The 25,585-nt window shown below is 41.9% G+C and overlaps 1 protein-coding gene across 1 annotated transcript; it reads left to right on the forward strand.

Moving 5' to 3' along the window:
- The first annotated feature begins 680 nt into the window (after positions 1–680).
- Positions 681–20,500, forward strand: CCNB2 (cyclin B2). Its single transcript, XM_003267044.4, has 9 exons — positions 681–852; positions 3,187–3,315; positions 3,422–3,535; positions 9,940–10,110; positions 10,214–10,372; positions 12,183–12,419; positions 12,721–12,861; positions 19,001–19,111; positions 20,222–20,500. Exons 1-9 carry the CDS (start codon positions 829–831, stop codon positions 20,330–20,332), a joined length of 1,197 nt encoding a protein of 398 aa, XP_003267092.2. The 5' UTR covers positions 681–828; the 3' UTR covers positions 20,333–20,500.
- Positions 20,501–25,585: the final 5,085 nt, after the last annotated feature.

Genomic DNA, 25,585 nt, shown 5'->3' on the forward strand with positions numbered 1-25,585 from the left:
TTATGTATTTTTGTTTTTGTTGCATTTGCTTTTGGGGTCTTAGACATGAATTCTTTGCTTGGGCTGATTATTAGACGAATATTTATTGAGCACCAACCATATACGACAAACGATGTACTAGGTGTTGGGAATACAATGGATAACTTACATGAATCACCAGTCACACAAATCTCTTTTATCTTTTTTTTTTGCCTTACTTGACAATTTGGGTCTTTGAGTAAACGCCATTATTCTATTTTTTTTTTTTTAAGCACACTTTTGCATCTCAACCACCTAACACACTGCATCCCTGAGCAACCCGGAGGGGCCGGTTCCTGCACCCAGGCCAACACAACCTAAACCCCAACACGCCAGAAGAGGAATAAAGACCAACGAACTTCCGCCCACCCAGTACAAACGTCGAGAGAAATTCGTAGATGCCTTGTCAAAATTCAGAGGCGTCCTACGTCTGCTTTCCCAATGAGACAGTTACTTTTCGTTTGTCTCAGAGACTGGGATTTTTTTTTTTTTTTTTTTAAAGACCGTAGGCAGGAAAAACACCCCAATCGGCTGTTGTGACAATCAAACGTGTCTAAGAAAATTCAGCCAATGAGAGTGCGAGAGTGCGTCTTGTGTTGGCCAATGAGAAGAGCGTGCCGTGCGCAGGGCCGCCCAATGGGGCGCAAGCGACGCGGTATTTGAATCCTGGAACAAGGCTACAGCGTCGAAGATCCCCAGCGCTGCGGGCCCAGAGAGTAGTCCTAACGGCGCCTCGTACGCTAGTGTCCTCCCTTTTCAGTCCGCGTCCCTCCCTGGGCCGGGCTGGCACTCTTGCCTTCCCCGTCCCTCATGGCGCTCCTCCGACGCCCGACGGTGAGTGTGCCCGGGGACCGCTCTCAGAGGGGAGTCCGTCGGCCCCACAGCTCCCCTGTCGCTTCTCTCATCTGCTCCGAGCTTCTCCGTCCTAGCCGGGGCTGCTTTTCTCTTCTCCGGCGCTCCCCGCTTCGCCCGCGTCCCTGGCCCTGCGGCCGGTCCTCTCCGGCCGGCCTTTCCTCGTCTGGATTCCGCCCTCCCCTAACCCGTCCCTGCCCCGGGGTGGGAGAAGTGTAGGAAAGCGCTTCCGAGATGGCACCTGTCAAGTAAGCCCCCAGAGCACTAGGCCTAGTACTCAGCGAGCGATCCCCGAGTGCTCTTCATTGCAAGAGAGTTATCTACTTCCACGTTCCTGGGATTTCCCTCCCCCTTTCTTACAACTCCTTGCCAACTAAGGGATCTGTGGTAGGGGCTGGGAGGAGGACTGGAAGGGTTCTGTAGGCAGTAAAGTGTGCTGCGTGTTTCATCAGGCAACCGCCAGGCTGTTTTTCAGATTGTTCACGTTTCTTTTTGTATGAGTTTCCCATTTATTTCTGCACGCTAAGTCTTCCATGCTACGTTCACTAATAAATGGGTTTGTCCCCTTAAAAAATTAATTTCTTTACTCAAATGTAATAGAGATTTTTGAATATAATTTGGACCAATGTGGCAGACTGAGAGAAAAGGGTCCAAATTCACTTATTTCATCCTTGCAGAGATCAGAGTGTTACGGTGTTTTGGGTATTTTTCCTGTGGGCTTGAATTGTACCGGGACCTACTTTTTTCCCTTGCTGAAAGCTAGTAGGCCCTGACACACCTGAGTTCCATCATCTTGGCTATAAGGTTTGATAAAAGCTGCCAATTTTCCTATCCAGATGAATTTAAATTTAGTTACATTACCAGGCTTCTACCCATAAGCATTACATTTTCAAACACTTTTTCAGATTGGCAGTTGCTGCTGGACGAAATTGAAGTGTGACTTTTGAGAATCCTAATAGATTGAATACATTCATCATTTAATTAATATCCTTTTGTGGATCTAAGTCCAACTGACAAGTAATTTTTTATAATAGTGTATTGTATAACGTTATTTAATAGTCAAAAACTTTCTGTTCAGGAAAGGCTTGAGTTTCCCTGGCCCCTCTCTCTGCCTGGTAGATCCACTCAAACCCCTTGTTGGGAGTTTTATTAGAGTCAGGACCCTGAACTCTCAGGGATAGGACGTGCTGGTTTTTTGCGTTTTTCTTTTTTAATGAAATGTTTATCACTTCTATAATGAGCTTTTTTGGTATGAGTTGCTTTTCCTAGCAAGTTTTATTTCCAAGCACATTATGTCTAAAGCAGGTTAAGGTCAACTGACAATTTTTATTTCATACAATTCCAACCTTCCCTGAGTTTGGGAGCTAAAACTATATTATCCAAGAAAACTACTTCCATTCTAAATATCCTTAATATAAGAGAAAATCCATTCTATGGCAACCTCATTTTAAAAAGCTGTAGTTCTGGCCGGGCGCGGTGGCTCACGCCTGTAATCCCAGCACTTTGGGAGGCTGAGGCGGGTGGATCACGATGTCAGGAGATCGAGACCATCCTGGCTAACACGGTGAAACCGCGTCTCTACTAAAAATACAAAAAATTAGCCGGGCGCAGTGGCGGGCGCCTGTACTCCAAGCTACTCGGGAGGCTGAGGCAGGAGAATGGCGTGAACCCGGGAGGCGGAGCTTGCAGTGAGCCGAGATAGTGCCACTGCAGTCCAGCCTGGGCGAAAGAGCGAGACTCCGTCTCAGAAAAAAAAAAAAAGCTGTAGTTCTAAAAGATCATGCATACAGGAGCATTTCTTATTTGTAAAATGGCATAAGAATCAAAGCTAGTTTAGGTTTTAAACATCTGGTTTTTAAACAACCAGACCTATTATTAACTATTAATATTATAGCTTTATTATTTTTCATCTTAATTTACTTTTTACCAAGCTCTGTAAAGGAAGGTTTTTAAGTATATGCCTTTAACTTGCAGGGATCTCTAACAAGTGATATGGGTACTATATGAGAAATAATCATTAAATACTAATAAGCTTTGAAGTTCTCTTACAGGCCCACTTGAGTACTCAGAATAGCTTTGCAAGTTTAGTGGGAGGATCTTTATTACAGATAAAGTAGATGGGTGATTTGCCTAATTTAGAGTGATGTTATTAACCACAAATAGCATTTTTAGACTTCCTGAAATGTACCTTTTCCATCTTGCAAATAGATCTTGACGTATTGTCCTTTCCCAAAGCAATTCTAAATTTGAGTATCTAACATTAGCAAAGTATTTCAAATTCTTTCAAGGTTTCATTACTTTTTTTTTTTTTTTCAGGTGTCCAGTGATTTGGAGAATATTGACACAGGAGTTAATTCTAAAGTTAAGAGTCATGTGACTATTAGGCGAACTGTTTTAGAAGAAATTGGAAATAGAGTTACAACAAGAGCAGCACAAGTAGCTAAGGTAACAATGATGAAGACTGAATGTGAATACAGAGGCTGATTCTGTATAGTACTGAGTCCCACAACGCTGGCTGTCTTGCCCTATCAGTGTTTCTTTTTCCTTATAGAAAGCTCAGAACGCCAAAGTAACAGTTCAACCCACCAAAACAACAAATGTCAACAAACAAGTGAAACCTACTGCTTCTGTCAAACCAGTACAGATGGAAATGTTGGCTCCAAAGGTAGGAAGTTCTGAATTTACAAACATATTTAATGAGGTAGCCTGTTTTTAGCCAGACTACAAGGGTGCCTTTATCATTGCTGTACCTTTTAATGAACATTCATAGCTGGAGCTCTGCTTTGAAGCAATAATGTAGGAAATGAGTATATACACCTTTTAACTTAACATTATGACCATGAAGCTGGGCATGGTGGCTTATGCCTGTAATCTCAGCACTTTGAGAGGCTGAGGCAGGAGGATCGCCTGAGGCCAGGAATTCAAGGCTGTAATGTGCTATAATTGTGCCACTGCACTCTAGCCTGGACAACGGAGCAAGACCTTGTCTCTGAAAAAAAAAAATATTACGACCCTGAATAGTAAAGTTAATTACCTTAATACCCAAATAAAGGACAGAATGGTTCAGAAAATTTGTGGAATGAGTGAGATTTTTAGGGGTAGAGAGAAGCTGATAGCTTATAGGAAAGGGCACCTTTTTGGAGAACAAAGTAGCAACAAAGATCAAGGTACCAAAGCGGATATGGACCTATAATCATGTCCTTTTGTTAAGGAGTCTGAAAGACTTAACTGAGTCAGGTGGCTTGTGTGAGGAACCAGAGGCTGGGAAGAAGGTTGCAGTTGGATTTGAAGGTCTTGGAATTTGGATTTTTATCCCATTAGACTTGAGGAAACAAAGTTTTGAGGAGTACCGAAATGATGAAAACAGTGTAGGGAGGTTAAGTTAGGAGGTATTGCACTTGTCCAAGCAAGAGCTGATGAGGGTCTGGAGCTAGCCCAGATCTTCCCTAAGCGCCTACCCATACACCAGTATCAATACTGGGTATGAAGAAACAACATCAAATGTGTTAGGATGTCTCAGAATGTCTTTCAGGGACGTCATCTTGTATTTAGGAAAGAATACTTTGGACACATGGCTTGCATTGCAGGAGTGGTATCCTTATCCACTTGGATATTAAATAAACCATTTATGCAATAAATGAACAAAAAGTAGGAAAGTCAGGAGAGGGCGGTAGCTTTGGTAAAGGTATCCTGTTTGGCTTCCGATTTGTTGAGGTAACCGAGGGACATCTGCCTGGAAATGCAGTTGGAAATGTGGCAGCAACACCTGAAGGCAAGGACCAGATTTGTCAGCTTTCTCCACAGAGATGATGGTTGAAAGCTCTTTGCTCTTTATGAGAACTAAAGCTTAGAACAAATAGTTGAGATGGGACTTCATTTAAAAAGCCTTCCCTAGAAGGTTTCTATAATAGTGACCTCCTGAAAGCCAAACCCAAAGGCTGATTTTCAGACCTTGATCTCTTAGCAGTTGTGTAGTGTTTTACATGTGTAATGGTTTGAATGTGGTTCCTCCCACATCGCAGGAGGGCGATTTGGCAGTATATATATATTTTTTGGGGGGACGGAGTCTTGCTCTGTCGCCCAGGCTGCAATGCAGTGGCTCGATCTCTGCTCACTGCAACCTCCGCCTCCTGGGTTCAAGCGATTCTCCTGTCTCAGCCTCTGGAGTAGCTGGGATTACAGGTGCATGCTACCACGCCCAGCTGATTTTTTTAGTAAAGACGGTTTCACTATGTTGGCCAGGCTGGTCTCGAACTCTTGACCTCAGGTGATCCACATGCCTCCGCCTCCCAAAGTGCTGGGATTACAGGTGTGAGCCACCGTGCCTGGTGGTAGTATAGTTCAAATGGTTATTCTCCATACCCAGTAGCTTTGTTTTTTATCCAAGAAAATGATCAGAGGGATAATCAAGTACTTTTAAATAGTGCTGTGATGAGTGTCTGTTGTAGAGTAGAGAAATACCCTAGTTAAATCCATTTAAGGAAATACTATGCAGCCATAAATATCATGTTTTAGTAGAATATTTAAAGGCATCAAAATGCTTGTAACATTAAGTGGAAAAATCAGATTATAACAATATATAAACAGTGCAACCCCAGATTTGCTTTTAAAATGTACATTGTATGCAGAATATTGATGGTAGTTATTTTTGAGTATTATGTTGGACTTAAGATTAACTTTCATTTTCTTCCTTAAAACTTCAAACTTTTACCATGGGTACATATTACTGCAAGTTAGAGAAGAAGAAAAGAAGGCTTTTTTTTTTTTTTTCATTAAAGCAAAGACCACAAATATGTTACAAAAGAAACAAAGGGAAAAATAGTTTCCTCCTGTGACCTCCATAACTTCACCCTTTTTGTGTTTCCTTTACTCCTTGGCTGACTCCTTTTTCTCTTGCTTCCTGGCAAAATTGAGGCCACTGTTTGAGATAAAGCATTATGGACCTGTAGCTCAGTTCTTATAAAAATCAATTCCAGGGTTGAAACATACAGTGACATGTTGTAGATTTAGAAGTTATCAGGAATTAATGAACAACAGTTATTTCCAATTCAAATGTATTTCCCTCTGAGAAAGACAGTAGTGAAGGAATCTCTAAGTCCACGATTTAGGTAGAGCCCCACCTTCTGGCAGGTGAGTCCCTCTACCTGCCTGTCTCTGGTCAGCTTTCTGGCTTTTACTTTGTCACGTGCTCTATCTGCAGGGTTAGCACTGTTCTTTAGAGCCATTCCCTGGAGGTGTGGAAATGCCACTTGAGTGCACAGGTTTCTAGCAATTTTCCTGGAAAGATGATAACATAAGCCATGTGTCCATGTTAGGAGATGTACCCAGTCTTCTAACCAAATTTATAGTATCCTTTTTGCAAAACTAGAGGGCAGGTTTCTTTCTTTGTAGCAGTTGACACAACTGAATCACAAAGTGCCCTGGCTGAGACCTTGGAAGAGTTCCAGCCCTTTACAGGTAGTCATAGAAGCTTATTATCCTGCAGGTTTTGGAGAAAATGGTGTTTTTTGCTGATTAATGAGGCTTTGGTAAACACAGTAGTTTGAAAGGACATGGAAGGCTTTCTACTAGTCCCATGTTTGCTGGACACTGGGGAAACAAGTTAAATAAACCATCGATTCTGTCTAGAGGAGCTCCCAGTTAAGTTGGAGGACATAGGAGTAAAAGCATGGCTTTATCTGTCACAAAGAGAGATGCATGCTTATGAGAGGTACTGAGGAGTCATAGCTAGAACAGATTACCTGACCAGATGAGTAGGATCTTAGAAAGGGTCTTACAGTAATTAAATTATGTTGGAGTTCAAAATGAATGCTTTCAAGGAATTCTATATTAAGGGCCAGGGCAAGAATCTTTGTCTTATCCTAGTGGCTTTTGTTGTTGACTGCTTGACTGATGGACAGGATCTCACTATGTTGCCCAGGTTGGACTCAAACTCCTGTGCACAAGCAATCCTCCCACCTTGGGCTCCCAAAGTGCTGGGATCACAGATGTGAGCCACCACACCCAGCCCCTGGTGGCTTTTGGATATGGCTAAACTCAGTTGCACTTCTGAATAGGAGCCAGAAAAATATTCTAAAGTGGTATGATAGCACATGATAACCTCTGTCTCCTTAAACCAGAATTTTTGTTATTGACTGCCCTTCCAGGGGTGGGTGATAATGCTTATCCTTGAAAAAGTTAACCTTCAACTGAAGCTGCATATGCTTATTACAATGCAAATGTGATTCTAGTCACTTGCTAAACTCCTTCGGTTTTTCACCTTAACATTTGCATAAAATCAAAGCTTCTTAGCTTGGCTCTTGTTCAGCTTTTCAGCTCATCTTCTCATACCTCACAGGCTATCCTGCTGACATCTCAAATCAGTTTGCAGTTCCCAGAATTGCCTTGATTGTCTTTGGTTTCCTTTTGCCTGTTCATCTTCCTTAAGGTCTTACCGTCTCTGGTACCCTGGGTACCTCTACTCATTTGTTCTAGCTCCTTGAGGTTTCCAGGTTCCCAAATTCTATTCTATCCTTTTCTTTTCTTTCTTTCTTTTTTTTTTTTTTTTGACAGAGTCTCGCTCTGTCTCCAGGCGTACAGTGGCATAATCACAGCTCACTGCAGTTTTGATCTCCTGGGCTCAGGTGATTCTCCCATTTCAGCTTCCAAGTAGCTGGGACAAAAAGTGTGCGCCACCACGCCTGGCTAATTTTTGTATTTTTTGTAGAGGCGAGGTTTTGCCATGTTTCCCAAGCTGGCCTTGAACTCCTGAGCTGAAGCAATCCACCTGCCTCAGCCTTCCAAAATGCTGGGATTACAGGTGTGAGCCACCGCACTTGCCCTGGGTTCTCAAATTCTTGAATAAATGGCATGCATGCCTGCATAGCTCTTGCTCACCTGGTCCTTCCTCAGTTTAAGACCTTTGATTTAAGAGGGGAGGACATGTTTTAAACTGCTCTTTTTTTTTTAATTGTTGTTATTGATGCATCCTCGAAGACTGGAAATGATAATCATTGAGCTTTACTGTAAATTAGAATTGTCTTTTTTTTTTTTTTTTTTTTGAGACAGAGTCTGGCTCTGTCACCCAGGCTGGAATGCAGTGGCGTGATTTCGGCTCACTGCAACCTCTGCCTCCCAGGTTCAAACGATTCTCCTGCCTCAGCCTCCTGAGTAGCTGGGATTACAGGTGTGTGACACCACAGGCCCAGCTAATTTTTGTATTTTTAGTAGAGACGGGGTTTCACCATGTTGTAGGCTGATTTCAAACTTCTGACCTCGTGATCCGCCACCTTGGCCTCCCAAAGTGCTGGGATTACAGGCGTGAGCCACCAGGCCTGGCCACCTCCTCTTTTTAAAAAATATTTTATTACCTTAATATATATTCGTATAGCTGAGTGTCTTGTTAGGTTTTACTTGGAGAAGTACTTTTTTTTTTAAAGCAATGATTTGGCTGGGTGCGGTGGCTCATGCCTGTAATCCCAGCACTTTGGGAGGCCGAGGTGGGCGGATCACAAGGTCAGGAGATTGAGACCATCCTGGCTAACACGGTGAAACCCCATCTCTACTAAAAATACAAAAAATTAGGCAAGTGTGGTGGCGGGCGCCTGTAGTCCCAGCTACTCCATAAACTGAGGCAGGAGAATGGCGTGAACCCAGGAGGTGGAGCTTGCAGTGAGCCAAGGTCATGCCACTGCACTCCAGCCTGGGCAACAGAGCGAGACTCCATCTCAAAAAAAAAAAAAAAATTGAAAAGAGCAATGATTTATTTATCTTTCATTAATAAATACTTGTTTTAACTACTTTATAGATTTTTAATTTGCGTAATTTTTATAAATAATTACCCAGTCAGCATAGGAGAGTGAAATACTGAGTTGTGAACTTGCTCAGTCTTCGTTCCCTTCTCCTATTTTATTTATAGACTGCAATATGCTTTTCTCCTTTTTAGTTGCCAATTTTTCAATTTAGAATAAGTTAAAGAGAAGAAAACATTATACTGCAGAAGAGGCTGCTACTAAAGTAGAAGGATCAGCTCCAGTAATCTTTGAACCCAGGTGGTCAAGTTTCTTTCATTTATTGAGCACCTACTACGTATCAGGGATTATATAGATGTTTGAGGTACCTTAGTAGGCAAAACCAATTAAATAAACATAAGCTTTTAGAGCTTACATTCTGGCAGAGGTAGACAGAAAATAATACACATACTATATAAACTATAGAATTTTAGAAGTATAGGTTTTATGAGAAAAAACACAGAATAATACACATACTATATAAACTATAGAATTTTAGAAGTATAGGTTTTATGAGATGAGACATATGGGTAGGGTGGGAGGACAGGAATTGGAGGCAGGTGATAATTTTGTTTTTTGTTTATTTGGTTGATTTTGAGGCGGAGTCTTGTTCCGTCCAGCCCAGGCTGGAGTGCAGTGGCATGATCTTGGCTCATTGCAACCTCTACCTCAGCCTCCTGAGTAGCTGGGACTACAGGGCCGCACCATCACGCCCAGCTAGTTTTTGTATTTTTAAAGTAGAGATGGGGTTTTGCCATGTTGGCCAGGCTGGTCTTGAACTCCTGGGCTCAAGCCATCCACCTGCCTTGGCCTCCCAAAGTGCTAGAATTACAGGCGTGAGCCACCGTGCATGGCCTGATAATTTTAAATAGGAGTTAGAATAGACCCCATTGAGAATGTAATATTTAAGCAAAACTTGAAGAAAGTAAGGGAATTACCCATATGGACATAGGGGCAAGCATTCTGGGTAAGAAGAACCTGGCTTGAGTGAAGCAGTCAAGGCAGAGAAGCAGGAGATGGGTCAGCGAGGGAATTGGGGAGGGCCAGATTATATAAGGTCTATAGGCCATTGGGAGGACTTAAGTTTTCAGTTTGAGTGAAATTAGAGAGTTTTAAACAGAGAAGTGTCTCTTGAAGAACTTCACATACTATATCTTGAATTATTCACCTCTTGGTATGAAATTTGTTTTGTCTTTAACATATTTCAGATGTGTGTATGATATTGATATTTAAGCCAGTTGGTTCTGCATGTATTTGTGGTTAAGGCTGCTCCTACATGTGCCTTAATTTGTTGCTGTAGGGTCCTTCTCCCACACCTGAGGATGTCTCCATGAAGGAAGAGAATCTCTGCCAAGCTTTTTCTGATGCCTTGCTCTGCAAAATCGAGGACATTGATAACGAAGATTGGGAGAACCCTCAGCTCTGCAGTGACTACGTTAAGGATATCTATCAGTATCTCAGGCAGCTGGAGGTAGGTGGGCCTTTGTGTTTTGGTTGTATAAGCAATGTGGAATTTACCACACAGCTGGGAAGGAAGCAAGGTCAGCTTTTTAAACTTTTGATTCTACCCACAGGTTTTGCAGTCCGTAAACCCACATTTCTTAGATGGAAGAGATATAAATGGACGCATGCGTGCCATCCTAGTGGATTGGCTGGTGCAAGTCCACTCCAAGTTTAGGCTTCTGCAGGAGACTCTGTACATGTGCGTTGCCATTATGGATCGATTTTTACAGGTAGGTGTGGCTTCAGGGACTTCATGCCAGTGGCTCATTGAACATTGCATTTATGCTTGGGGGATAGAAAACGAAAGTGGGTACTTCTGAAAAAAAGACCAAAAATCAAACTGTGAGAAGTCAAAGAACTTTAGGGACTAAAAAGGGAAGTAATCCAAGTGTGTCAAGCCTTTAATGATGCTGACCAATATTGGGCATTTCTGTAAGGCCAGCCAGCTAAAAAGTACTTGGGGGAAATATTGCATTGCCACAATCCTTCATCAGAGGACATATACTATCAGTTGGGCTGAAAGTCCATCTGAAGCCTGTAGTGCCTTTGGATGCTGGTTTTCTGGGCCTGCTTGCACAATTTCCATAGTTTGGTGCTCTTTGGTGTTAAGTTTTAAGTTTCCTCATCTGAAAAACGATGAGTTTGGCTGGAAAACCTCCACGTTTCCAGCCAACTATGTCATTGAATCACTGTAGAAGAAGAAGGTGGCAGTATTTGTTTTTTTTAAAGGAGCAGGGGTTGTGTGTGGAGTGGACTGAGAATGTGGTGTAATAAAGAGTAATATAAGAAAATAAGAGGCAAAAATAATCTTCAGCATATTTATGAGTGGGTAATGCACAGCCCCTGACCTGTTAGAAGAGACAGCAGATATAAATTGCCAGTGTGTTATCTACCAAACAATAGCCCTGCGATAAGGTTTTATTTATTTAAAGTCAATATTCAGGATAGGGGTTTAGGTCAGGCACAAATTCTGTCCAAACAATGTAATGGCCCTGAGATACTACAAAATCCCAGGTAGTATGCATTCCTCTTTGGGCAGGAAAGCACAACAGTATTTTAGGTAGGTTTCTTTATTTTTTATTTTTTTGAGACAGGGTTTTATTCTGTTGTTGCCCACGCTGGAGTGCAGTGACCCAATCTGGGCTCACTGTAGCCTCAACTTCCTGGGTTCAATCAATCCTTCTGCCACAGCTTCCCAAGTAGCTGGGACTACAGGCATATGCTACCATGCCCAGCTAAGTTTTTGATTTTTTTATAGAGATGGGGTTTTGCCACGTTGCTCAGGCTGGTCTCGAACTCCTTAGCTCAAGTGATCCGCCCACCTCGGCCTCCCAAAATGTTGGGATTATAGGCATGAGCCACTGTGCCCAGCTGTGGTAGATTTTTAATAATGAGAATTGAAGCAAGAAAAGTACAAAGTCCCAGTTTTGGAGAAAAAAAAAAAAAGCAATTAAGGGAAACACTTTATCCTAGCCTGAGAGTCTCCCTGACTCCAAAGCATTAGTGAAAGATTTTCTAAGCTGAATAATGGGTATGCTTTTGGTAAGGATTGAGGAAATGAGCCATCCATTAAATTCTCACTTTTTTCTTTGGCCTTATCTCTATTCAGACCGTGCTTAGTGTGTCAGGTCAGGGCTGCCACAGATACTCAAGTCAGCATGAGGTTGTGGGAAGAGTGACTAGGAGCTTGGTATTCAGGCTTGGATTCTTCCCTTCTTGGCAATTGAATGATCTTGGCGTGGTATCTGAATCTGTTCTCAGGACACCTATTTGTAATTGAGGAATAAAATATGTCCTTCCTAGAATTTTTATGAGGATTGGATGAGATAATAATATGTTAGAATCTTAGCGCTGTGCCTAGCACACAGTGCTCAATTACAGATAGCTGTCGTGATCAGTGGTAGACAGTCAGGTCTCCTGTGCCCTTATGAGCAAACACAATGTGCACTTTTCCAGGACTTGGTTTCCTTTCCCCTTCTCCCACCCAAAGCTTCACTCTTCTTGTTAGGTGTGACTTTTGATACACTAATTTTCCATTAGGTTCAGCCAGTTTCCCGGAAGAAGCTTCAATTAGTTGGGATTACTGCTCTGCTCTTGGCTTCCAAGTATGAGGAGATGTTTTCTCCAAATATTGAAGACTTTGTTTACATCACAGACAATGCTTATACCAGTTCCCAAATCCGAGAAATGGAAACTCTAATTTTGAAAGAATTGAAATTTGAGTTGGGTCGACCCTTGCCACTACACTTCTTAAGGCGAGCATCAAAAGCTGGGGAGGTAAGTGCCTCCAACTCTGTAAGAGACTAGTTTTGCTTGGTGTCTCATCCCAGAAACCTTGACCTAATTAAAGGAAAGCTTATTTATAGGACGCATCCTTTAGATAAGTCTTAATGCTTACCTCATCAGTTCTTAAGAGAAAAGGCCTCATGATCTGTGTTTACAACATAGTGTGGAATAGAGTAATTCTTGAGAAGGATAAGTGAGTTAAGTGAATTGGAGTTCCTAGGCCTTCATGCAGAATTTTGCAAGACAGTAATTACAGTTGTGATTCTTACTGTCCCTTGCTGTTCTTTCTTAGGTTGATGTTGAACAGCACACTTTAGCCAAATATTTGATGGAGCTGACTCTCATCGACTATGATATGGTGCATTATCATCCTTCTAAGGTAGCAGCAGCTGCTTCCTGCTTGTCTCAGAAGGTTCTAGGACAAGGAAAATGGGTGAGTGGTGGATTTAAGAAGAAATTAATTAGGCCACATTTTAGTCCTTCATAATATGAAAGGCCTTAGCATTTTTACAACGCTATCCTTGAAGCAATTGGTTTTGTTTTGTTTTTGAGACAGGGTCTCAATCTGTTGCATAGGCTGGAATGTGGTGGTGCCATCACAGCCCACTGCAGCCTTGACCTCCCAGGCTCAAGTAATCCTCCTACCTCAGCCTCCCGAGTAGCAGTGACTACAGGCACGCATGACCATGCCTCGCTAATTTTTGTAAATTTTTTTGTGGAGACAGGGTTTTGCCATGTTGTCTAGGCTAGCCTCGAACTCGGCTCAAGCAGTCTGCCCACCTTGGCCTCCCAAAGTGCTAGGATTTCAGGTGTGAACCACTGTGCCTGGCCTGAAGCAATTGTTTAAAGTCCAAATGCCTAAAGGAAAGCTACTTGGAGAGGGGCATAGGGGCTTGTGCTTGTAGTTCTAACTACTCGGGAGGCCGAGGGAGGAGGATCATTTGAGCCTAGGCCCAGGAGTTCAAGTTTAGCCTGGTGAACATAGAGAGACCCCTCTTGGGAAAGAAAGAAAGCAAGCTACTTGGAACAGTTCAAATAGAAGTGAGTTGACTATATATACCAAGGTGCATGTATGCAGTATAGAGTTGTACAGAATGAGGAGGGCCACTAAGAACTGATATGTATAATTTCTTAGATACTATGTTAAGTGAAACAAGCAAGTTGTCAAGCACACAAGACAAAGGAAGGCCAAGGCCTGACTGATTTAGCCAGTAAGAATAGAATGAGCCACTTGTAGATTCAGAAGAGTAGCCAAGGATGGCATCTCCCTGGGTCTTTGTTTCACGTGGCAAAAAGGATAATGTGGAAACAAATGGAGCTGGATGGCTGCAATGCAAGCCACAGGTACACTGTTGTGGAGAAGCCAGTTCTAGACCACTGCTAAGCAATCTTCTAGTCTGCAGCTATACCCTGAGAGCAGCACAGTAGAAAACCTCATCAGAACCTAGGGGATATGAAGCTGTCTTGGCCGGGTGCCATGCCTGTAATCCCAGCACTTTGGGAGGCCAAGGTGGGCAGATCACCTGAGGTCAGGAGTTTGAGACCAGCCTGGCCAACATGGCAAAACCCCCATCTCTACTAAAAATACAAAAATTAGCCAGGCATGATGGCAGCTGCCTGTAATCCAAGCTACTCAGGACGCCTAGGCATAAGAATCACTTGAACCCGGGAGATAAAAGTTGCATTGAGCCGAGATCATGCCACTGCACTCCAGCCTGGGGGATAGAGCGAGACTCTGTCTCCAAAAAAAATAAAAAAGAAGAAGCTGTCTCGTGACAGCCTCCCAGGAGAGATAGGGAGGTGAGTGGGAGATGGCTGGGCGGCAGCTCTGCCCACACCTGCCATCTCCTCCTTTTCCAGGAGGATCACAAAGCATTTTGCCAGGACAGATCAGCTGTGGTTCAAGCCTTGGCCTGTGTGGCCTATATGGATATAGGCAAGGTCACCAGGGCAACGTGGTGGAGCTGTTCACCTAAACGATGTATATTGTAGTTTACATGTTATGCAAGAAAGTGTGTGTGTGTATGTATATATATTTATATATTTGTTAATTTTTTGGTATAGGAGGAATAAACCAGAAACAACGAAAGTAGAAACTATGGGGTTCTGTGGGAATAGGGTGGAGGTTGAGGATGAGAGGACTTCTGACTGTAACCTTTTATTGACTTCATAATACAGTGTAACTTTTTTTACTTTTGAACAATGTAAATATTTTATGCAAACTTTAAATTGTAATTAAGTGGAAATAAACAATGTAACTACATGTGAAATTGGTAACAGAACACAGAGGAAAGAATTAATTTAAGTACTTGTTGCTTGAGCGCAGGAGTTTGAGCCCAGCCTGGGTAGCATAGCAAGACACCCATCTCTACAAAAAATTAAAAAATTAGTTGGGTATAGTGGCACACACCTGTAGTCCTAGTTACTCAGGAGGCTGAGGCAGGAGGATTGCTTGAGCCCAGGAGTTCAAGGCTGAAGTAGCTATAATCCTGCCACTGCACTCTAACCTGGGCAACAGAGCAAAACCCTGTCTCCGAAAAAAAAAAAAAAAAAAATCTGTAACCTGAACACAGCATTCTGACTGTACATCCTTAGTGGGATTTAAAGTATGACAAAGTAAAGGAGTAAAGTGGTAACATCAAGTTTACTTAGTAGGTTCATTGTTAATAGTAATCTGTTATTATAATTTTGGAACTATTTTATGTGTATTGTAGGATAAAACAAATTTATTCATGTTATCAAGAACTAAAATTTTCACTATAGGAAGAGTTTTTTAAATTATTAATTAATTTTTTATTATACAGGGTCTTTCTTTGTCATCCAGGCTGGAGTGCAGTGCTGCTATCACAGCTTACTGCAGCCTCAATTGCCTGGGCTCAAGTGATCCTCCCACTTCAGCCTCCTGAGTAACTGGGACCCAGCCACACGCCATCATGCCTGGCTAATTTTAAAGTTTTTTTGTAGAGATTGGCTCTCCCTATGTTGCCCAGGCTGGTCTCGAACTCCTGGGCTCAAGTGATCTTCTTGCCTTGGCCTCCCAAAGTGCTGGGATTACAGACGTGAGCCACTGTACCTGGCCTAAGAGAGAAAATACTAACAGTTAAAAACAAAAGGTAGTCCTCACGTAGGAAATAGCAAAACAAAAACAAAGGAAAACCCCTATTATGTTTTGGAAATAACAGCAAATTCATAATAAAGAGTCTCAGAAACAGTGACAACTCAGTAGTAGTGAGCATATTTAGTGCCCACATCTTGGATACTAAATACCATTATCTACTGGCAACTAGGGCTCTTTAGTGAAATTGCTGATTTCAGGGCTATGGCAGGGGAAGTACAAGGTGAGCCTAGAACAATTTGTGCCAGATAGCACACAAATTCTCAAAGATCAATGAGGTCACATCAAAAGGACATAGGACAGCTGGTCATGGCAGCATGTGCCTATAGTCCCAGCTACTCAGGAGGCTGAGGCAGGAGGATCCCTTGAGCCCAGGAGTTTGAGGCTGCAGTGACCTATGATTGCGCCACAATAAAATAGGAAGGGAAGGAGGGACATAGGAACTGGCTTGAAAGGACTCTGGCTGACTGAATTAGAGCATTAAAAACAATAATGACAGTAATAGATTATAGTGTATAAAAAAAGGATTCCTGGGTCCATAATGATACAAAAAATAAAAGAGGGGTTCATTTTTAAAAATCAGAATACCAGTTCATTAAAGTAGAATGATAGAATTAGAAACCACTAATTTTTAACCTGTAATGTAATAATTTATTCAAGCAAGGTACATCAATGAATGCAAAAATCATTAGGTGGAATAATTTTGGGAAACAAGATTCATGTAGTCTCAAATTATCATCCCATAGATGCTTGTTAATTCTGTAGCAAAACTGCACATCTATGAGGAAGTGGTCTGGTGGTTTCCACCTTCACCCAGGGATTAAGCTCAGCATTACCATTGGCAGACGACCTGAGTTGCCGTGCCGTGTTGTGCAGTAAGATGCATACATTATCACCTATTCATGCCCAAAATGTTCGACAGGAATTAAATCATGAGGAAATGTGCAAATCCAGAATGTGAGACATTTTAAAAGGAACTGCCTCGATGCTTAAAAAAAAAGTCACTGATGACAGTGTTTCTTACGTGAGAATGGTGTTATGGATAGGTACGAAAATGTGGTTTTTAGAATATGCTTCTGAAACATTTAGCAGGGATGTGCTGTGATATCTGCAAATTGCTTTCAAATGGCATAGCAAAAATTTTGTGTGAGTATACACAGGGAGAGGAGGGAAATGTGGCACATGTTCATGATTGATCAATCTACGTGAAGGATATATAAGAGGGTAATTCTTTCAGTTTTTCTGTAGATTTGGAATTTTTTGAAATAAATGAAACACTTGAGGCAAAAATGTCACTGGTACATGGTACCATGGCTAATTTTTAGTCACCTTACTCTTAAATGTGCTTCGCTCTCCCAGTTTTCTGAGAATTTATTTCAAAATGCTAGAAATTGTGCATTATTTCAATTTTTACTCTTGTTTCCTCTTTCTTCCCTTCAAAGTATTTTAGGATTAAATTGTGTAGACTGGGCACAGTGGCTCACACCTGTAGTCTCAGCACTTTTGGAGGCTGAGGCAGACAGATTGCTTGAGCCCAGCAGTTTGAGACCAGCCTGGGCAACATGGTGAAACCTTGCCTCCACAAAAAATAGAGAAACTGGCTGGACGCAGTGGCTCATGCCTGTAATCCCAGCACTTTGGAAGGTTGAGGCGGGTGGATCACTTGAGGCCAGGAGTTTGAGACCAGCCTACCCAACATGGTAAAACTCTGTCTCTACTAAAAATACAAAAATTAGCTGGGCGTGGTGGCACATGCCTGTAGTCTCAGCTACTCGGGAGGCTGAGACACGAGAATTGCCTAAACCCGGAAGGTAGAGGTTGCAGTGAGCAGAGATTGTGCCACTGCACTCCAGCCTGGGCGACAGAACGAGACTCTGTCTCAAAAAAAAAAAAAAAAAAAAAAAAAAGAAATTACCCAGGCATGGTGGCGCACAACTATAATTTCAGCTACTAGGGAGGTTGAGGTGGGAGGATCACTTGAGCCTGGGGTGTCAAGGCTGCAGTGAGCTCTGATAGTGCCACTGCACTCCAGCCTGGGCAACAGAGTTGAGACCCGGTCTTCAAAGAAAAAAAGAAATTAAATTGTGGTATATTTTGCCAATTATACCATGCATATGAAAAAAAAGTACTTTCACTTTTAGAATTTTTGTCACAGAACTCTTAAAGTCAGTTGACATACCTTTTTTTTTTTTTGAGACTGAGTCTTTCTCTGTCACCAGACTGGAGTGCAGTGGTGTGATCTCAGCTCACTGCAGCCTCTGCCTCCTGGGTTCCAGCGATTCTCCTGCCTGAGGCGCACACCACCATGCCCGGGTAATTTTTGTATTTTTAGTAGAGATGGGGTTTCACCATGTTGGTCAGGCTGGTCTCAAACTCCTGACCTCAGGTGATCCTCCCACCTCGGCGTCCCAAAGTGTTGGGATTACAGGCGTGAGCCACCGTGCCTGGCCTTTTCCTTTTTTTTTTTTTTGAGACAGGGTCTCACTGTGTTGCCCAGGCTGGAGTGCAATGGCGTTAATATGGCTCATTACACTTCAAACTTCTGGGCTCAAGCAGTCCTTCCTCCTCAGCTCCTCAAGTAACTGGGACTATAGGTGTACACCACCATGCCTGGCTAATTTTTCATTTTTCATAGAGATAGGGTCTCCCAATGTTACCCAAGCTGGTCTGAAACTCTTAAGCTCAAGCGATCTTCTTGCCTTGGCCTCCGAAAGTGCTGGGATTATAGGCATGAGCCACTGTGCCCCGCCAATTTATATATCTTCTTACGTGATACATCTTATTATCAATTGACAGCTGTTCTTTTGCTTGAAGTTTACTCTTTGGGAGGCTAGGTCACAAGGCTTGGTGTGGTAGTGTCTAAGTTCTCTCTGCTGTTTGGTGCTTAACTACACAGGATTCAACAAGAGAATCATAGGTAGTCCTAGTTCTTCTGGATTTGATAGATTGTTGCTTGTAGCACAGTTTATTTCTTATTTCCGAACATCTTTCCCTGACTGACAGTATGGCTGTTCGGGCTCTTGAGCTCATAAGAGACAGCTGGGCAGGGCTTTGATGCAGGGTTGTGTGAGATGTGGCCAGCACTGTAAAGGGGCACTTTGTTTTAAGTGTCTCCTTTTCCATCCCCTTTCAGTGTTGTTACTTGAAGGACTCCTATGTGTGCATGCTCTTTAAAAGATCCTATGGGACCTTTGGCACTTGATTTAGCTAAGAGCTTCACAATGTCTTAATTTAGTCTGGTCTCAGGGCCAGAATCATCTTGCATTTACCGGCTGCTTTAGTGTTGCTGGTACTGTGAGAGTGGTCAGGGCTTTGATTGAATTTCCAGAAGGTAAGAATATTCTTGTACAGCTTTTACATAAGTAATGTCATCATGTACAAGATGTGTTCTTCTAAAGAAGCAGAGGTTTTCTCTTGCCCCTCAGTCATGTCTGTCTGTCTGCTTCTTGTGTTTCAGAACTTAAAGCAGCAGTATTACACAGGATACACAGAGAATGAAGTATTGGAAGTCATGCAGCACATGGCCAAGAATGTGGTGAAAGTAAACGAAAACTTAACTAAATTCATCGTAAGTACTATTGTTTTCTTAAGCTGTGGAAAGCTTTAGGTTCTGGGTTTTGGGTGTATGTGGGGTGTGTGTGTGTGCTGTCATGTAAATATATTAATAACGTGGGAGTTTTAGCACAAATCCTTTATCCTTTATATTTTTCCGGTACAGTATGGTGTGGAGCATACTGATAAACCCTGAAAGCAAACTTTATTTGAAACAAGGTCGATAGGCTAGCCATGTCTAGGCCCAGATCCCAGTCAGCCAGTCAGTTACTCAATGTATTGAATTACTCTGTGCTTATACCAGCATCCTGGGGAGGACACTTTGCAAGCAGGGAAGGCTGGTTTGCATGTGATTGGGAAGAGAGAGGGCCCATTTCAGATGGCGGTGTGGAAGTATTGCGTATTCAGATGATGTTACTCAGAGCCTTTGTCCAGGGTCTTTTGAGGCAATGATGGAAAAACAGCTAATTAGCAAGCATGGTTAAGAGGGAAGACGCCCATTCAGGGGGCATCCTGAGGACATGGTGTCTATCTCTGCATGGCCCACCTATGAGGAGGAGCCAAAGACGACTTAGTGCTGTCCTGTGCTTGTGTGACACCAAACATCAGAGCTCACCAAGTGTGTGGTGGCAAAGAGCAAGGTATTTGAACCTCAGAAGAGTCTCAAGTGTCCTCACAACATGATTTGCTTCATGGAAGTGTAATGTGTGTTCAGTCCTGAGAGGACTGTCTGGGATTTGTTAAGCACTAGTTGCCACCCTCTTTTATTGTCAGTTATTGCTGCCAGGCGTGGAGAACCTGTTACGTCCTGTGGCACTTAGGTATGGTAAACACAGCTCCCCCTCCCATCCCTCTGGTAGCCTATGAGAGAAAGCCTGCCACTGGGACCTTGAAATCATTTGTTCCTATCACCTGTGCTACCAGCTGTGTTTTATTCATTAATGGGGATGGAAGGAAATGGTCAGGCACATGTTATGAGCCCAGAGCTTTCACTGGCTTCAGCGATTGGGCATCATCAATGTGATCATGCTTGTAGCTGCGGACCTTTGATAGTTGTGAATTAGACTAGGAATAAGGTATCAGTGGGGGTTCCTGACATGTGCTTAATCACAAATGACTTCTGCAGGCCATCAAGAATAAGTATGCAAGCAGCAAACTCCTGAAGATCAGCATGATCCCTCAGCTGAACTCAAAAGCCATCAAAGACCTTGCCTCCCCACTGATGGGAAGGTCCTAGGCTGCCGTGGCCCCTGGGGATGTGTGCTTCATCGTGCCCTTTTTCTTATTGGTTTAGAACTCTTGATTTTGTACATAGTCCTCTGGTCTATCTCATGAAACCTCTTCTCAGACCAGTTTTCTAAACATATATTGAGGAAAAATAAAGTGATTGGTTTTTCTTAAGGTATCCCATGTGTATTTATTTGTGTATTCTGTACTGAAGAAATCAGTGAAAGCTTGCTTTGACTAATTTCTTTTTGAGCTGTTATGAATAGCATGTAAATTACTGCCATTATGGCTTGGGCAAAACCTTTTTATCATTTTCTCAAATGGAAAAAACTAGAACTTGGCCTCTGAACACTAAACCTATTCCTAAGCTTCTTGAATACAAATAAGTTTATTATGAAAATTTAAAATGAGAGGATAACCATGACACTTTCCTTTCTAGAAGCTAGTCAGCTGCTGTCTAATTCCTGCATAGGAACTCCTGGCCCAGAGCAACCCTTGTAATGGGTCCCTCTCTCAAAGGCATGGTTGAGACCAGAGAGAGCCATCCCATGGGTCACAGCTGGAGAAAATGGGCCCGTGGCATCCTGTTCAAGGTGAAGCTTGGGATCCATTTTTTTCAGGTACATTATGGGTTAAATGGCTTTGTATTTTTTTGTTTGGCTGGTTTTTAATGGGCACTGAACTTTTTTTTTTTTTTAATTGAAGTTCTGGGGTACATGTGCAGAACATGCAGGTTTGTTACATAAGTATACATGTGCCATGGTGGTTTGCTGCACCCATCAACCTGTCATCTACATTAGGTATTTCTCCTAATGGTATCTCTCCCCTAGTCCCCCACCCCCTGACAGGCCAAAACCCCTCTGTGTGTCCATGTGTTCTCATTGTTCAACTCCCATTTATGAGTGAGAACATGCAGCGTTTGGTGTTCTGTTCTTGTGTTAGTTTGCTGAGAATGATGGTTTCCAGCTTCATCCATGTTCCTGCAAAGGAATTCATCCTTTTTTATGGCTGCATAGTATTCCATGGTGGATATGTGCCACATTTTCTTTATCCAGTCTGTCATTGATGGGCATTTGGGTTGGTTCCAAGTCCTTGCTATTGTGAACAGTGCCGCAATAAACATATGTGTGCATGTGTCTTTATAGTAGAATGATTTATAATTCTTTGGGTATATACCCAGTAATGGGATTGCTGGGTCAAATGGTATTTCTAGTTCTAGATCCTTAAGGAATCGCCACACTGTCTTCCACAGTGGTTGAACTAATTTACACTCCCACCAACAGTGTAAAAGTGTTCCTATTTCTCCACATCCTCTCCAGCATCTGTTGTTCCCTGACATTTTAATGATCGCCATTCTAACTGGTGTGAGATGGTATCTCATTGTGGTTTGGATTTGCATTTCTCTAATGACCAGTGATGATCAGCATTTTTTCATATGTTTATTGACTGCATAAATGTCTTCTTTTGAGAAGTATCTGTTCATGTCCTTTGTCTACTTTTTGATGGGTTTTTTTTTTTTCTTGTAAATTTGTTTAAGTTATTTGTGGCCTCTGGATATTAGCCCTGTGTCAGATGGATAGATGGCAAAAATTTTCTCCCATTCTGTAGGCTGCCTGTTCACTCTGATGGGTAGTTTCTTTTGCCGTGCAGAAACTCTTTAGTTTAATTCAATCCCATTTGTCAATTGTGGCTTTGTTGCCATTGCTTTTGGTGTTTTAGACATGAAGTCCTTGCCCATGTCTATGTCCTGAATGGTATTGCCTAGGTTTTCTCCTAGGGCTTTAATGGTTTTAGGTCTTACATTTAAGTCTTTAATCCATCTTGAGTTAATTTTTGTATAAGGTGTAAGGAAAGGATCCAGTTTCAGCTTTCTGAATATGGCTAGCCAGTTTTCCCAACACCATTTATTAAATAGAGAATCGTTTCCCCATTGCTTGTTGTCAGGTTTGTCAAAGTTCGGATGGTTGTAGATATGTGCTGTTATTTCTGAGGCCTCTGTTCTGTTCCATTGGTCTATATATCTGTTTTGGTACCAGTACCAAGCCGTTTTGGTTACTGTAGCCTTGTAGTATAGTTTGAAGTCAGGTAGCGTGTTGCCTCCAGCTTTGTTCTTTTTGCTTAGGATTGTCTTGGCTATGCGGGCTCTTTTTTGGTTCCATATGAAATTTAAAGTAGTTTTTTCCAATTGTGTGAAGAAAGTCAATGGTAGCTTGATGTGGATAGCATTGAATCTATAAATTACTCTGGGTAGTATGGCCATTTTCATGCTATTGATTCTTCCTATCCATGAGCATGGAATGTTTCTCCATTTGTTTCTGTCCTCTCTTATTTCCTTGAGCAGTGGTTTGTAGTTCTCTTTGAAGAGGTCCTTCACATCCCTTTTAAGTTGGATTGCTAGGTATTTTATTCTCTTTGTAGGCATTGTGAATGTGAGTTCACTCATAATTTGGCTGTCTGTTGTTGGTGTATAGGAATGCTAGTGATTTTTGCACATTGAGTTTGTATCCTGAGACTTTGCTGAAGTTGCTTATCAGCTTAGGGAGATTTGGGGCTGAGATGATGGGGTTTTCTAAATACACAATCATGTCATCTGCAAACAGAGACAATTTGACTTCCTCTTTTCCTAATTGAATACCCTTTATTTCTTTCTCATGTCTGATTGGCCTGGCCAGAACTTCCAATACTGTGTTGAATAAGAATGGTGAGAGAAGGCATCCTTGTCTTGTGCCAGTTTTCAAGGGGAATGCTTCCAGTTTTTGCCCATTCAGTATGATATTGGCTGTGGATTTGTTATAAATAGCTCTTATTATTTTGAGATACGTTCCATCAATACCTAGTTTATTGAGAGTTTTTAGCATGAAGCAGTGTTGAATTTTGTCAAAGGCCTCTTCTGCAACAATTGAGATAATCGTGGTTTTTGTCATTGGTTCTGCTTATGTGATGGATTACGTTTATTGATCTGTGTATGTGGAACCAGCCTTGTATCCCAGGGATGAAGCCGACTTGATAATAGTGGATAAGTTTTTTGATGTGCTGCTGGATTCAGTTTGCCAGTATTGTATTGAGAATTTTTGCATCAATGTTCGTCAGGGATTTTTGGCCTAAAATTTTCTTTTTTTGTTGTGTCTCTGCCAGGTTTTGGCATCAGGATGATGCTGGCCTCATAAAATGAGTTAGGGAGGATTCCCTCTTTTTCTGTTGATTGGAATAGTTTCAGAAGGAATGGTACCAGCTCCTCTTTGTACCTCTGGTAGAATTTGGCTGTTAATCAGTCTGGTCCTGGACTTTTTTGGTTGGTAGGCTATTAATTACTGCCTCAATTTCAGAACTTGTTATTGGTCTATTCAGGGATTCAACTTCTTCCTGGTTTAGTCTTGGGAGCGTGTATGTGTCCAGGAATTTATCCATTTCTTCTAGATTTTCTAGTTTATTTGTGTAGAGGTGTTTATAGTATTCTCTGATGGCAGTTTGTATTTCTGTGGGATTGGTGGTGATATCTCCTTTATCATTTTTTATTGTGTCTATTTGATTCTTCTCTCTTTTCTTCTTTATTAGTCTGGCTAGCGGTCTTTCAATTTTGTTGATCTTTTCAAAAAACCAGCTCCTGGATTCACTGATTTTTTTGAAGGGTTTTTTTGTGTCTCTGTCTCCTTCAGTTCTGCTCTGATCTTAGTTATTTCTTGCCTTCTGCTAGCTTTTGAATGTTTGCTCTTGCTTCTCTAGTTCTTTTAATTGTGATGTTAGGGTGTTGAGTTTAGATCTTTCCTGCTTTCACTGGTGGGCATTTAGTGCTATAAATTTCCCTCTACACACTGCTTTAAATGTGTCCCAGAGATTCTGGTGCCTTGTGTCTTTGTTCTCATTGGTTTCAAAGAACATCTTTATTTCTGCCTTCATTTTGTTACTTACCCGGTAGTTATTCAGGAGCAGGTTGTTCAGTTTCCATTTAGTTGTGCAGTTTTGAGTAGTTTCTTAATCCTGAGTTCTAATTTGATTGCACTGTGGTCTGAGAGACTGTTATGATTTCCATTCTTTTGCATTTGCTGAGGAGTGTTTTACTTCCAATTATGTGGTGAATTTTAGAATAAGTGTGATGTGGTGCTGAGAAGAATGTATACTCTGTTGATGTGGTGGAGAGTTCTGTAGATGACGGTTAGGTCTGCTTGGTCCAGAGCCGAGTTCTAGTCCTGGATGTCCTTGTTAATTTTCTGTCTCATTGATCTGTCTAGTGTTGACAGTGGGGTGCTAAAGTCTCCCACTATTATTTTGTGGGAGTCTAAGTCTCTTTGTAGGTCTCTAAGAACTTGATTTATGAATGTGGGTGCTCCTGTATTGGGTGTGTATATATTTAGGATAGTTAGCTCTTCTTGTTGCATTGATCCCCTTACTATTATGTAATGCATTGTCTCTTTTGATCTTTGTTCATCTGAAGTCTGTTTTATCAGAGACTAGGGTTGCAACACCTGCTTTTTTGTTTTTGCTTTCCATTTGCTTGGTAAATATTCCTCCATCCCTTTATTTTGAGCCTATGTGTGTTTTTGCATGTGAGATGGGTCTCCCGAATACAGCACAATGATGGGTCTTGAGTCTTTATCCAATTGCCAGTCTGTGTCTTTTAATTGGGACATTTAGCCCGTTTACATTTAAGGTTAATATTGTTATGTGTGAATGTGATTCTGTCATTATGATGCTAGCTATTTTGCCCGTTAGTTGATGCAGTTTCTTCATAGTGTTGATGGTCTTTATAATTTGGTATGTTTTTGCAGTGACTGGTACCAGTTGTTCCTTTCCATGTTTAGTGCTTCCTTCAGTAGCTCTTGTAAGGCAGGCCTGGTGGTGACAGAATCTTTCAGCATTTGCTTGTCTGTAAAGGATTTTATTTCTCTTTCGCTTATGAAGGTTAGTTTGGCTGTATATGAAGTTCTGGGTTGAAAATTCTTTGAGTGTTGAATATTGGCCCCCACTCTCTTCTGGCTTGTAGGGTTTCTGCTGGGAGATCTGCTGTTAATCTGATGGGCTTCGCTTTGTGGGTAACCCAACCTTTCTCTCTGGCTGCCCTTAACATTTTTTCCTTCATTTCAACCTTGGTGAATCTGACGATTATGTGTCTTGAGGTTGCTCTTCTCGAGAAATATCTTTGTGGTGTTCTCTGTATTTCCTGAATTTGAATGTTGTCCTGCCTTGCTAGGTTGGGGAAGTTCTCCTGGATAATATCCTGAAGAGTGTTTTCCAACTTGGTTCCATTCTCCTTGTCACTTTCAGG

This window comes from Nomascus leucogenys, chromosome 6, assembly GCF_006542625.1.
Source record: "Nomascus leucogenys isolate Asia chromosome 6, Asia_NLE_v1, whole genome shotgun sequence".
NCBI classification, from domain to species: domain Eukaryota; kingdom Metazoa; phylum Chordata; class Mammalia; order Primates; family Hylobatidae; genus Nomascus; species Nomascus leucogenys.

Coding starts and splice junctions, on each gene's coding strand:
- CCNB2 (XM_003267044.4), top strand. CDS start 829: ATGGCGCTCCTCCGACGCCCGACG. Junction 10,373..12,182: donor TTATGGATCGATTTTTACAG/GTAGGTGTGGCT, acceptor ATTTTCCATTAG/GTTCAGCCAGTTTCCCGGAA. Junction 12,862..19,000: donor TTCTAGGACAAGGAAAATGG/GTGAGTGGTGGA, acceptor CTTGTGTTTCAG/AACTTAAAGCAGCAGTATTA.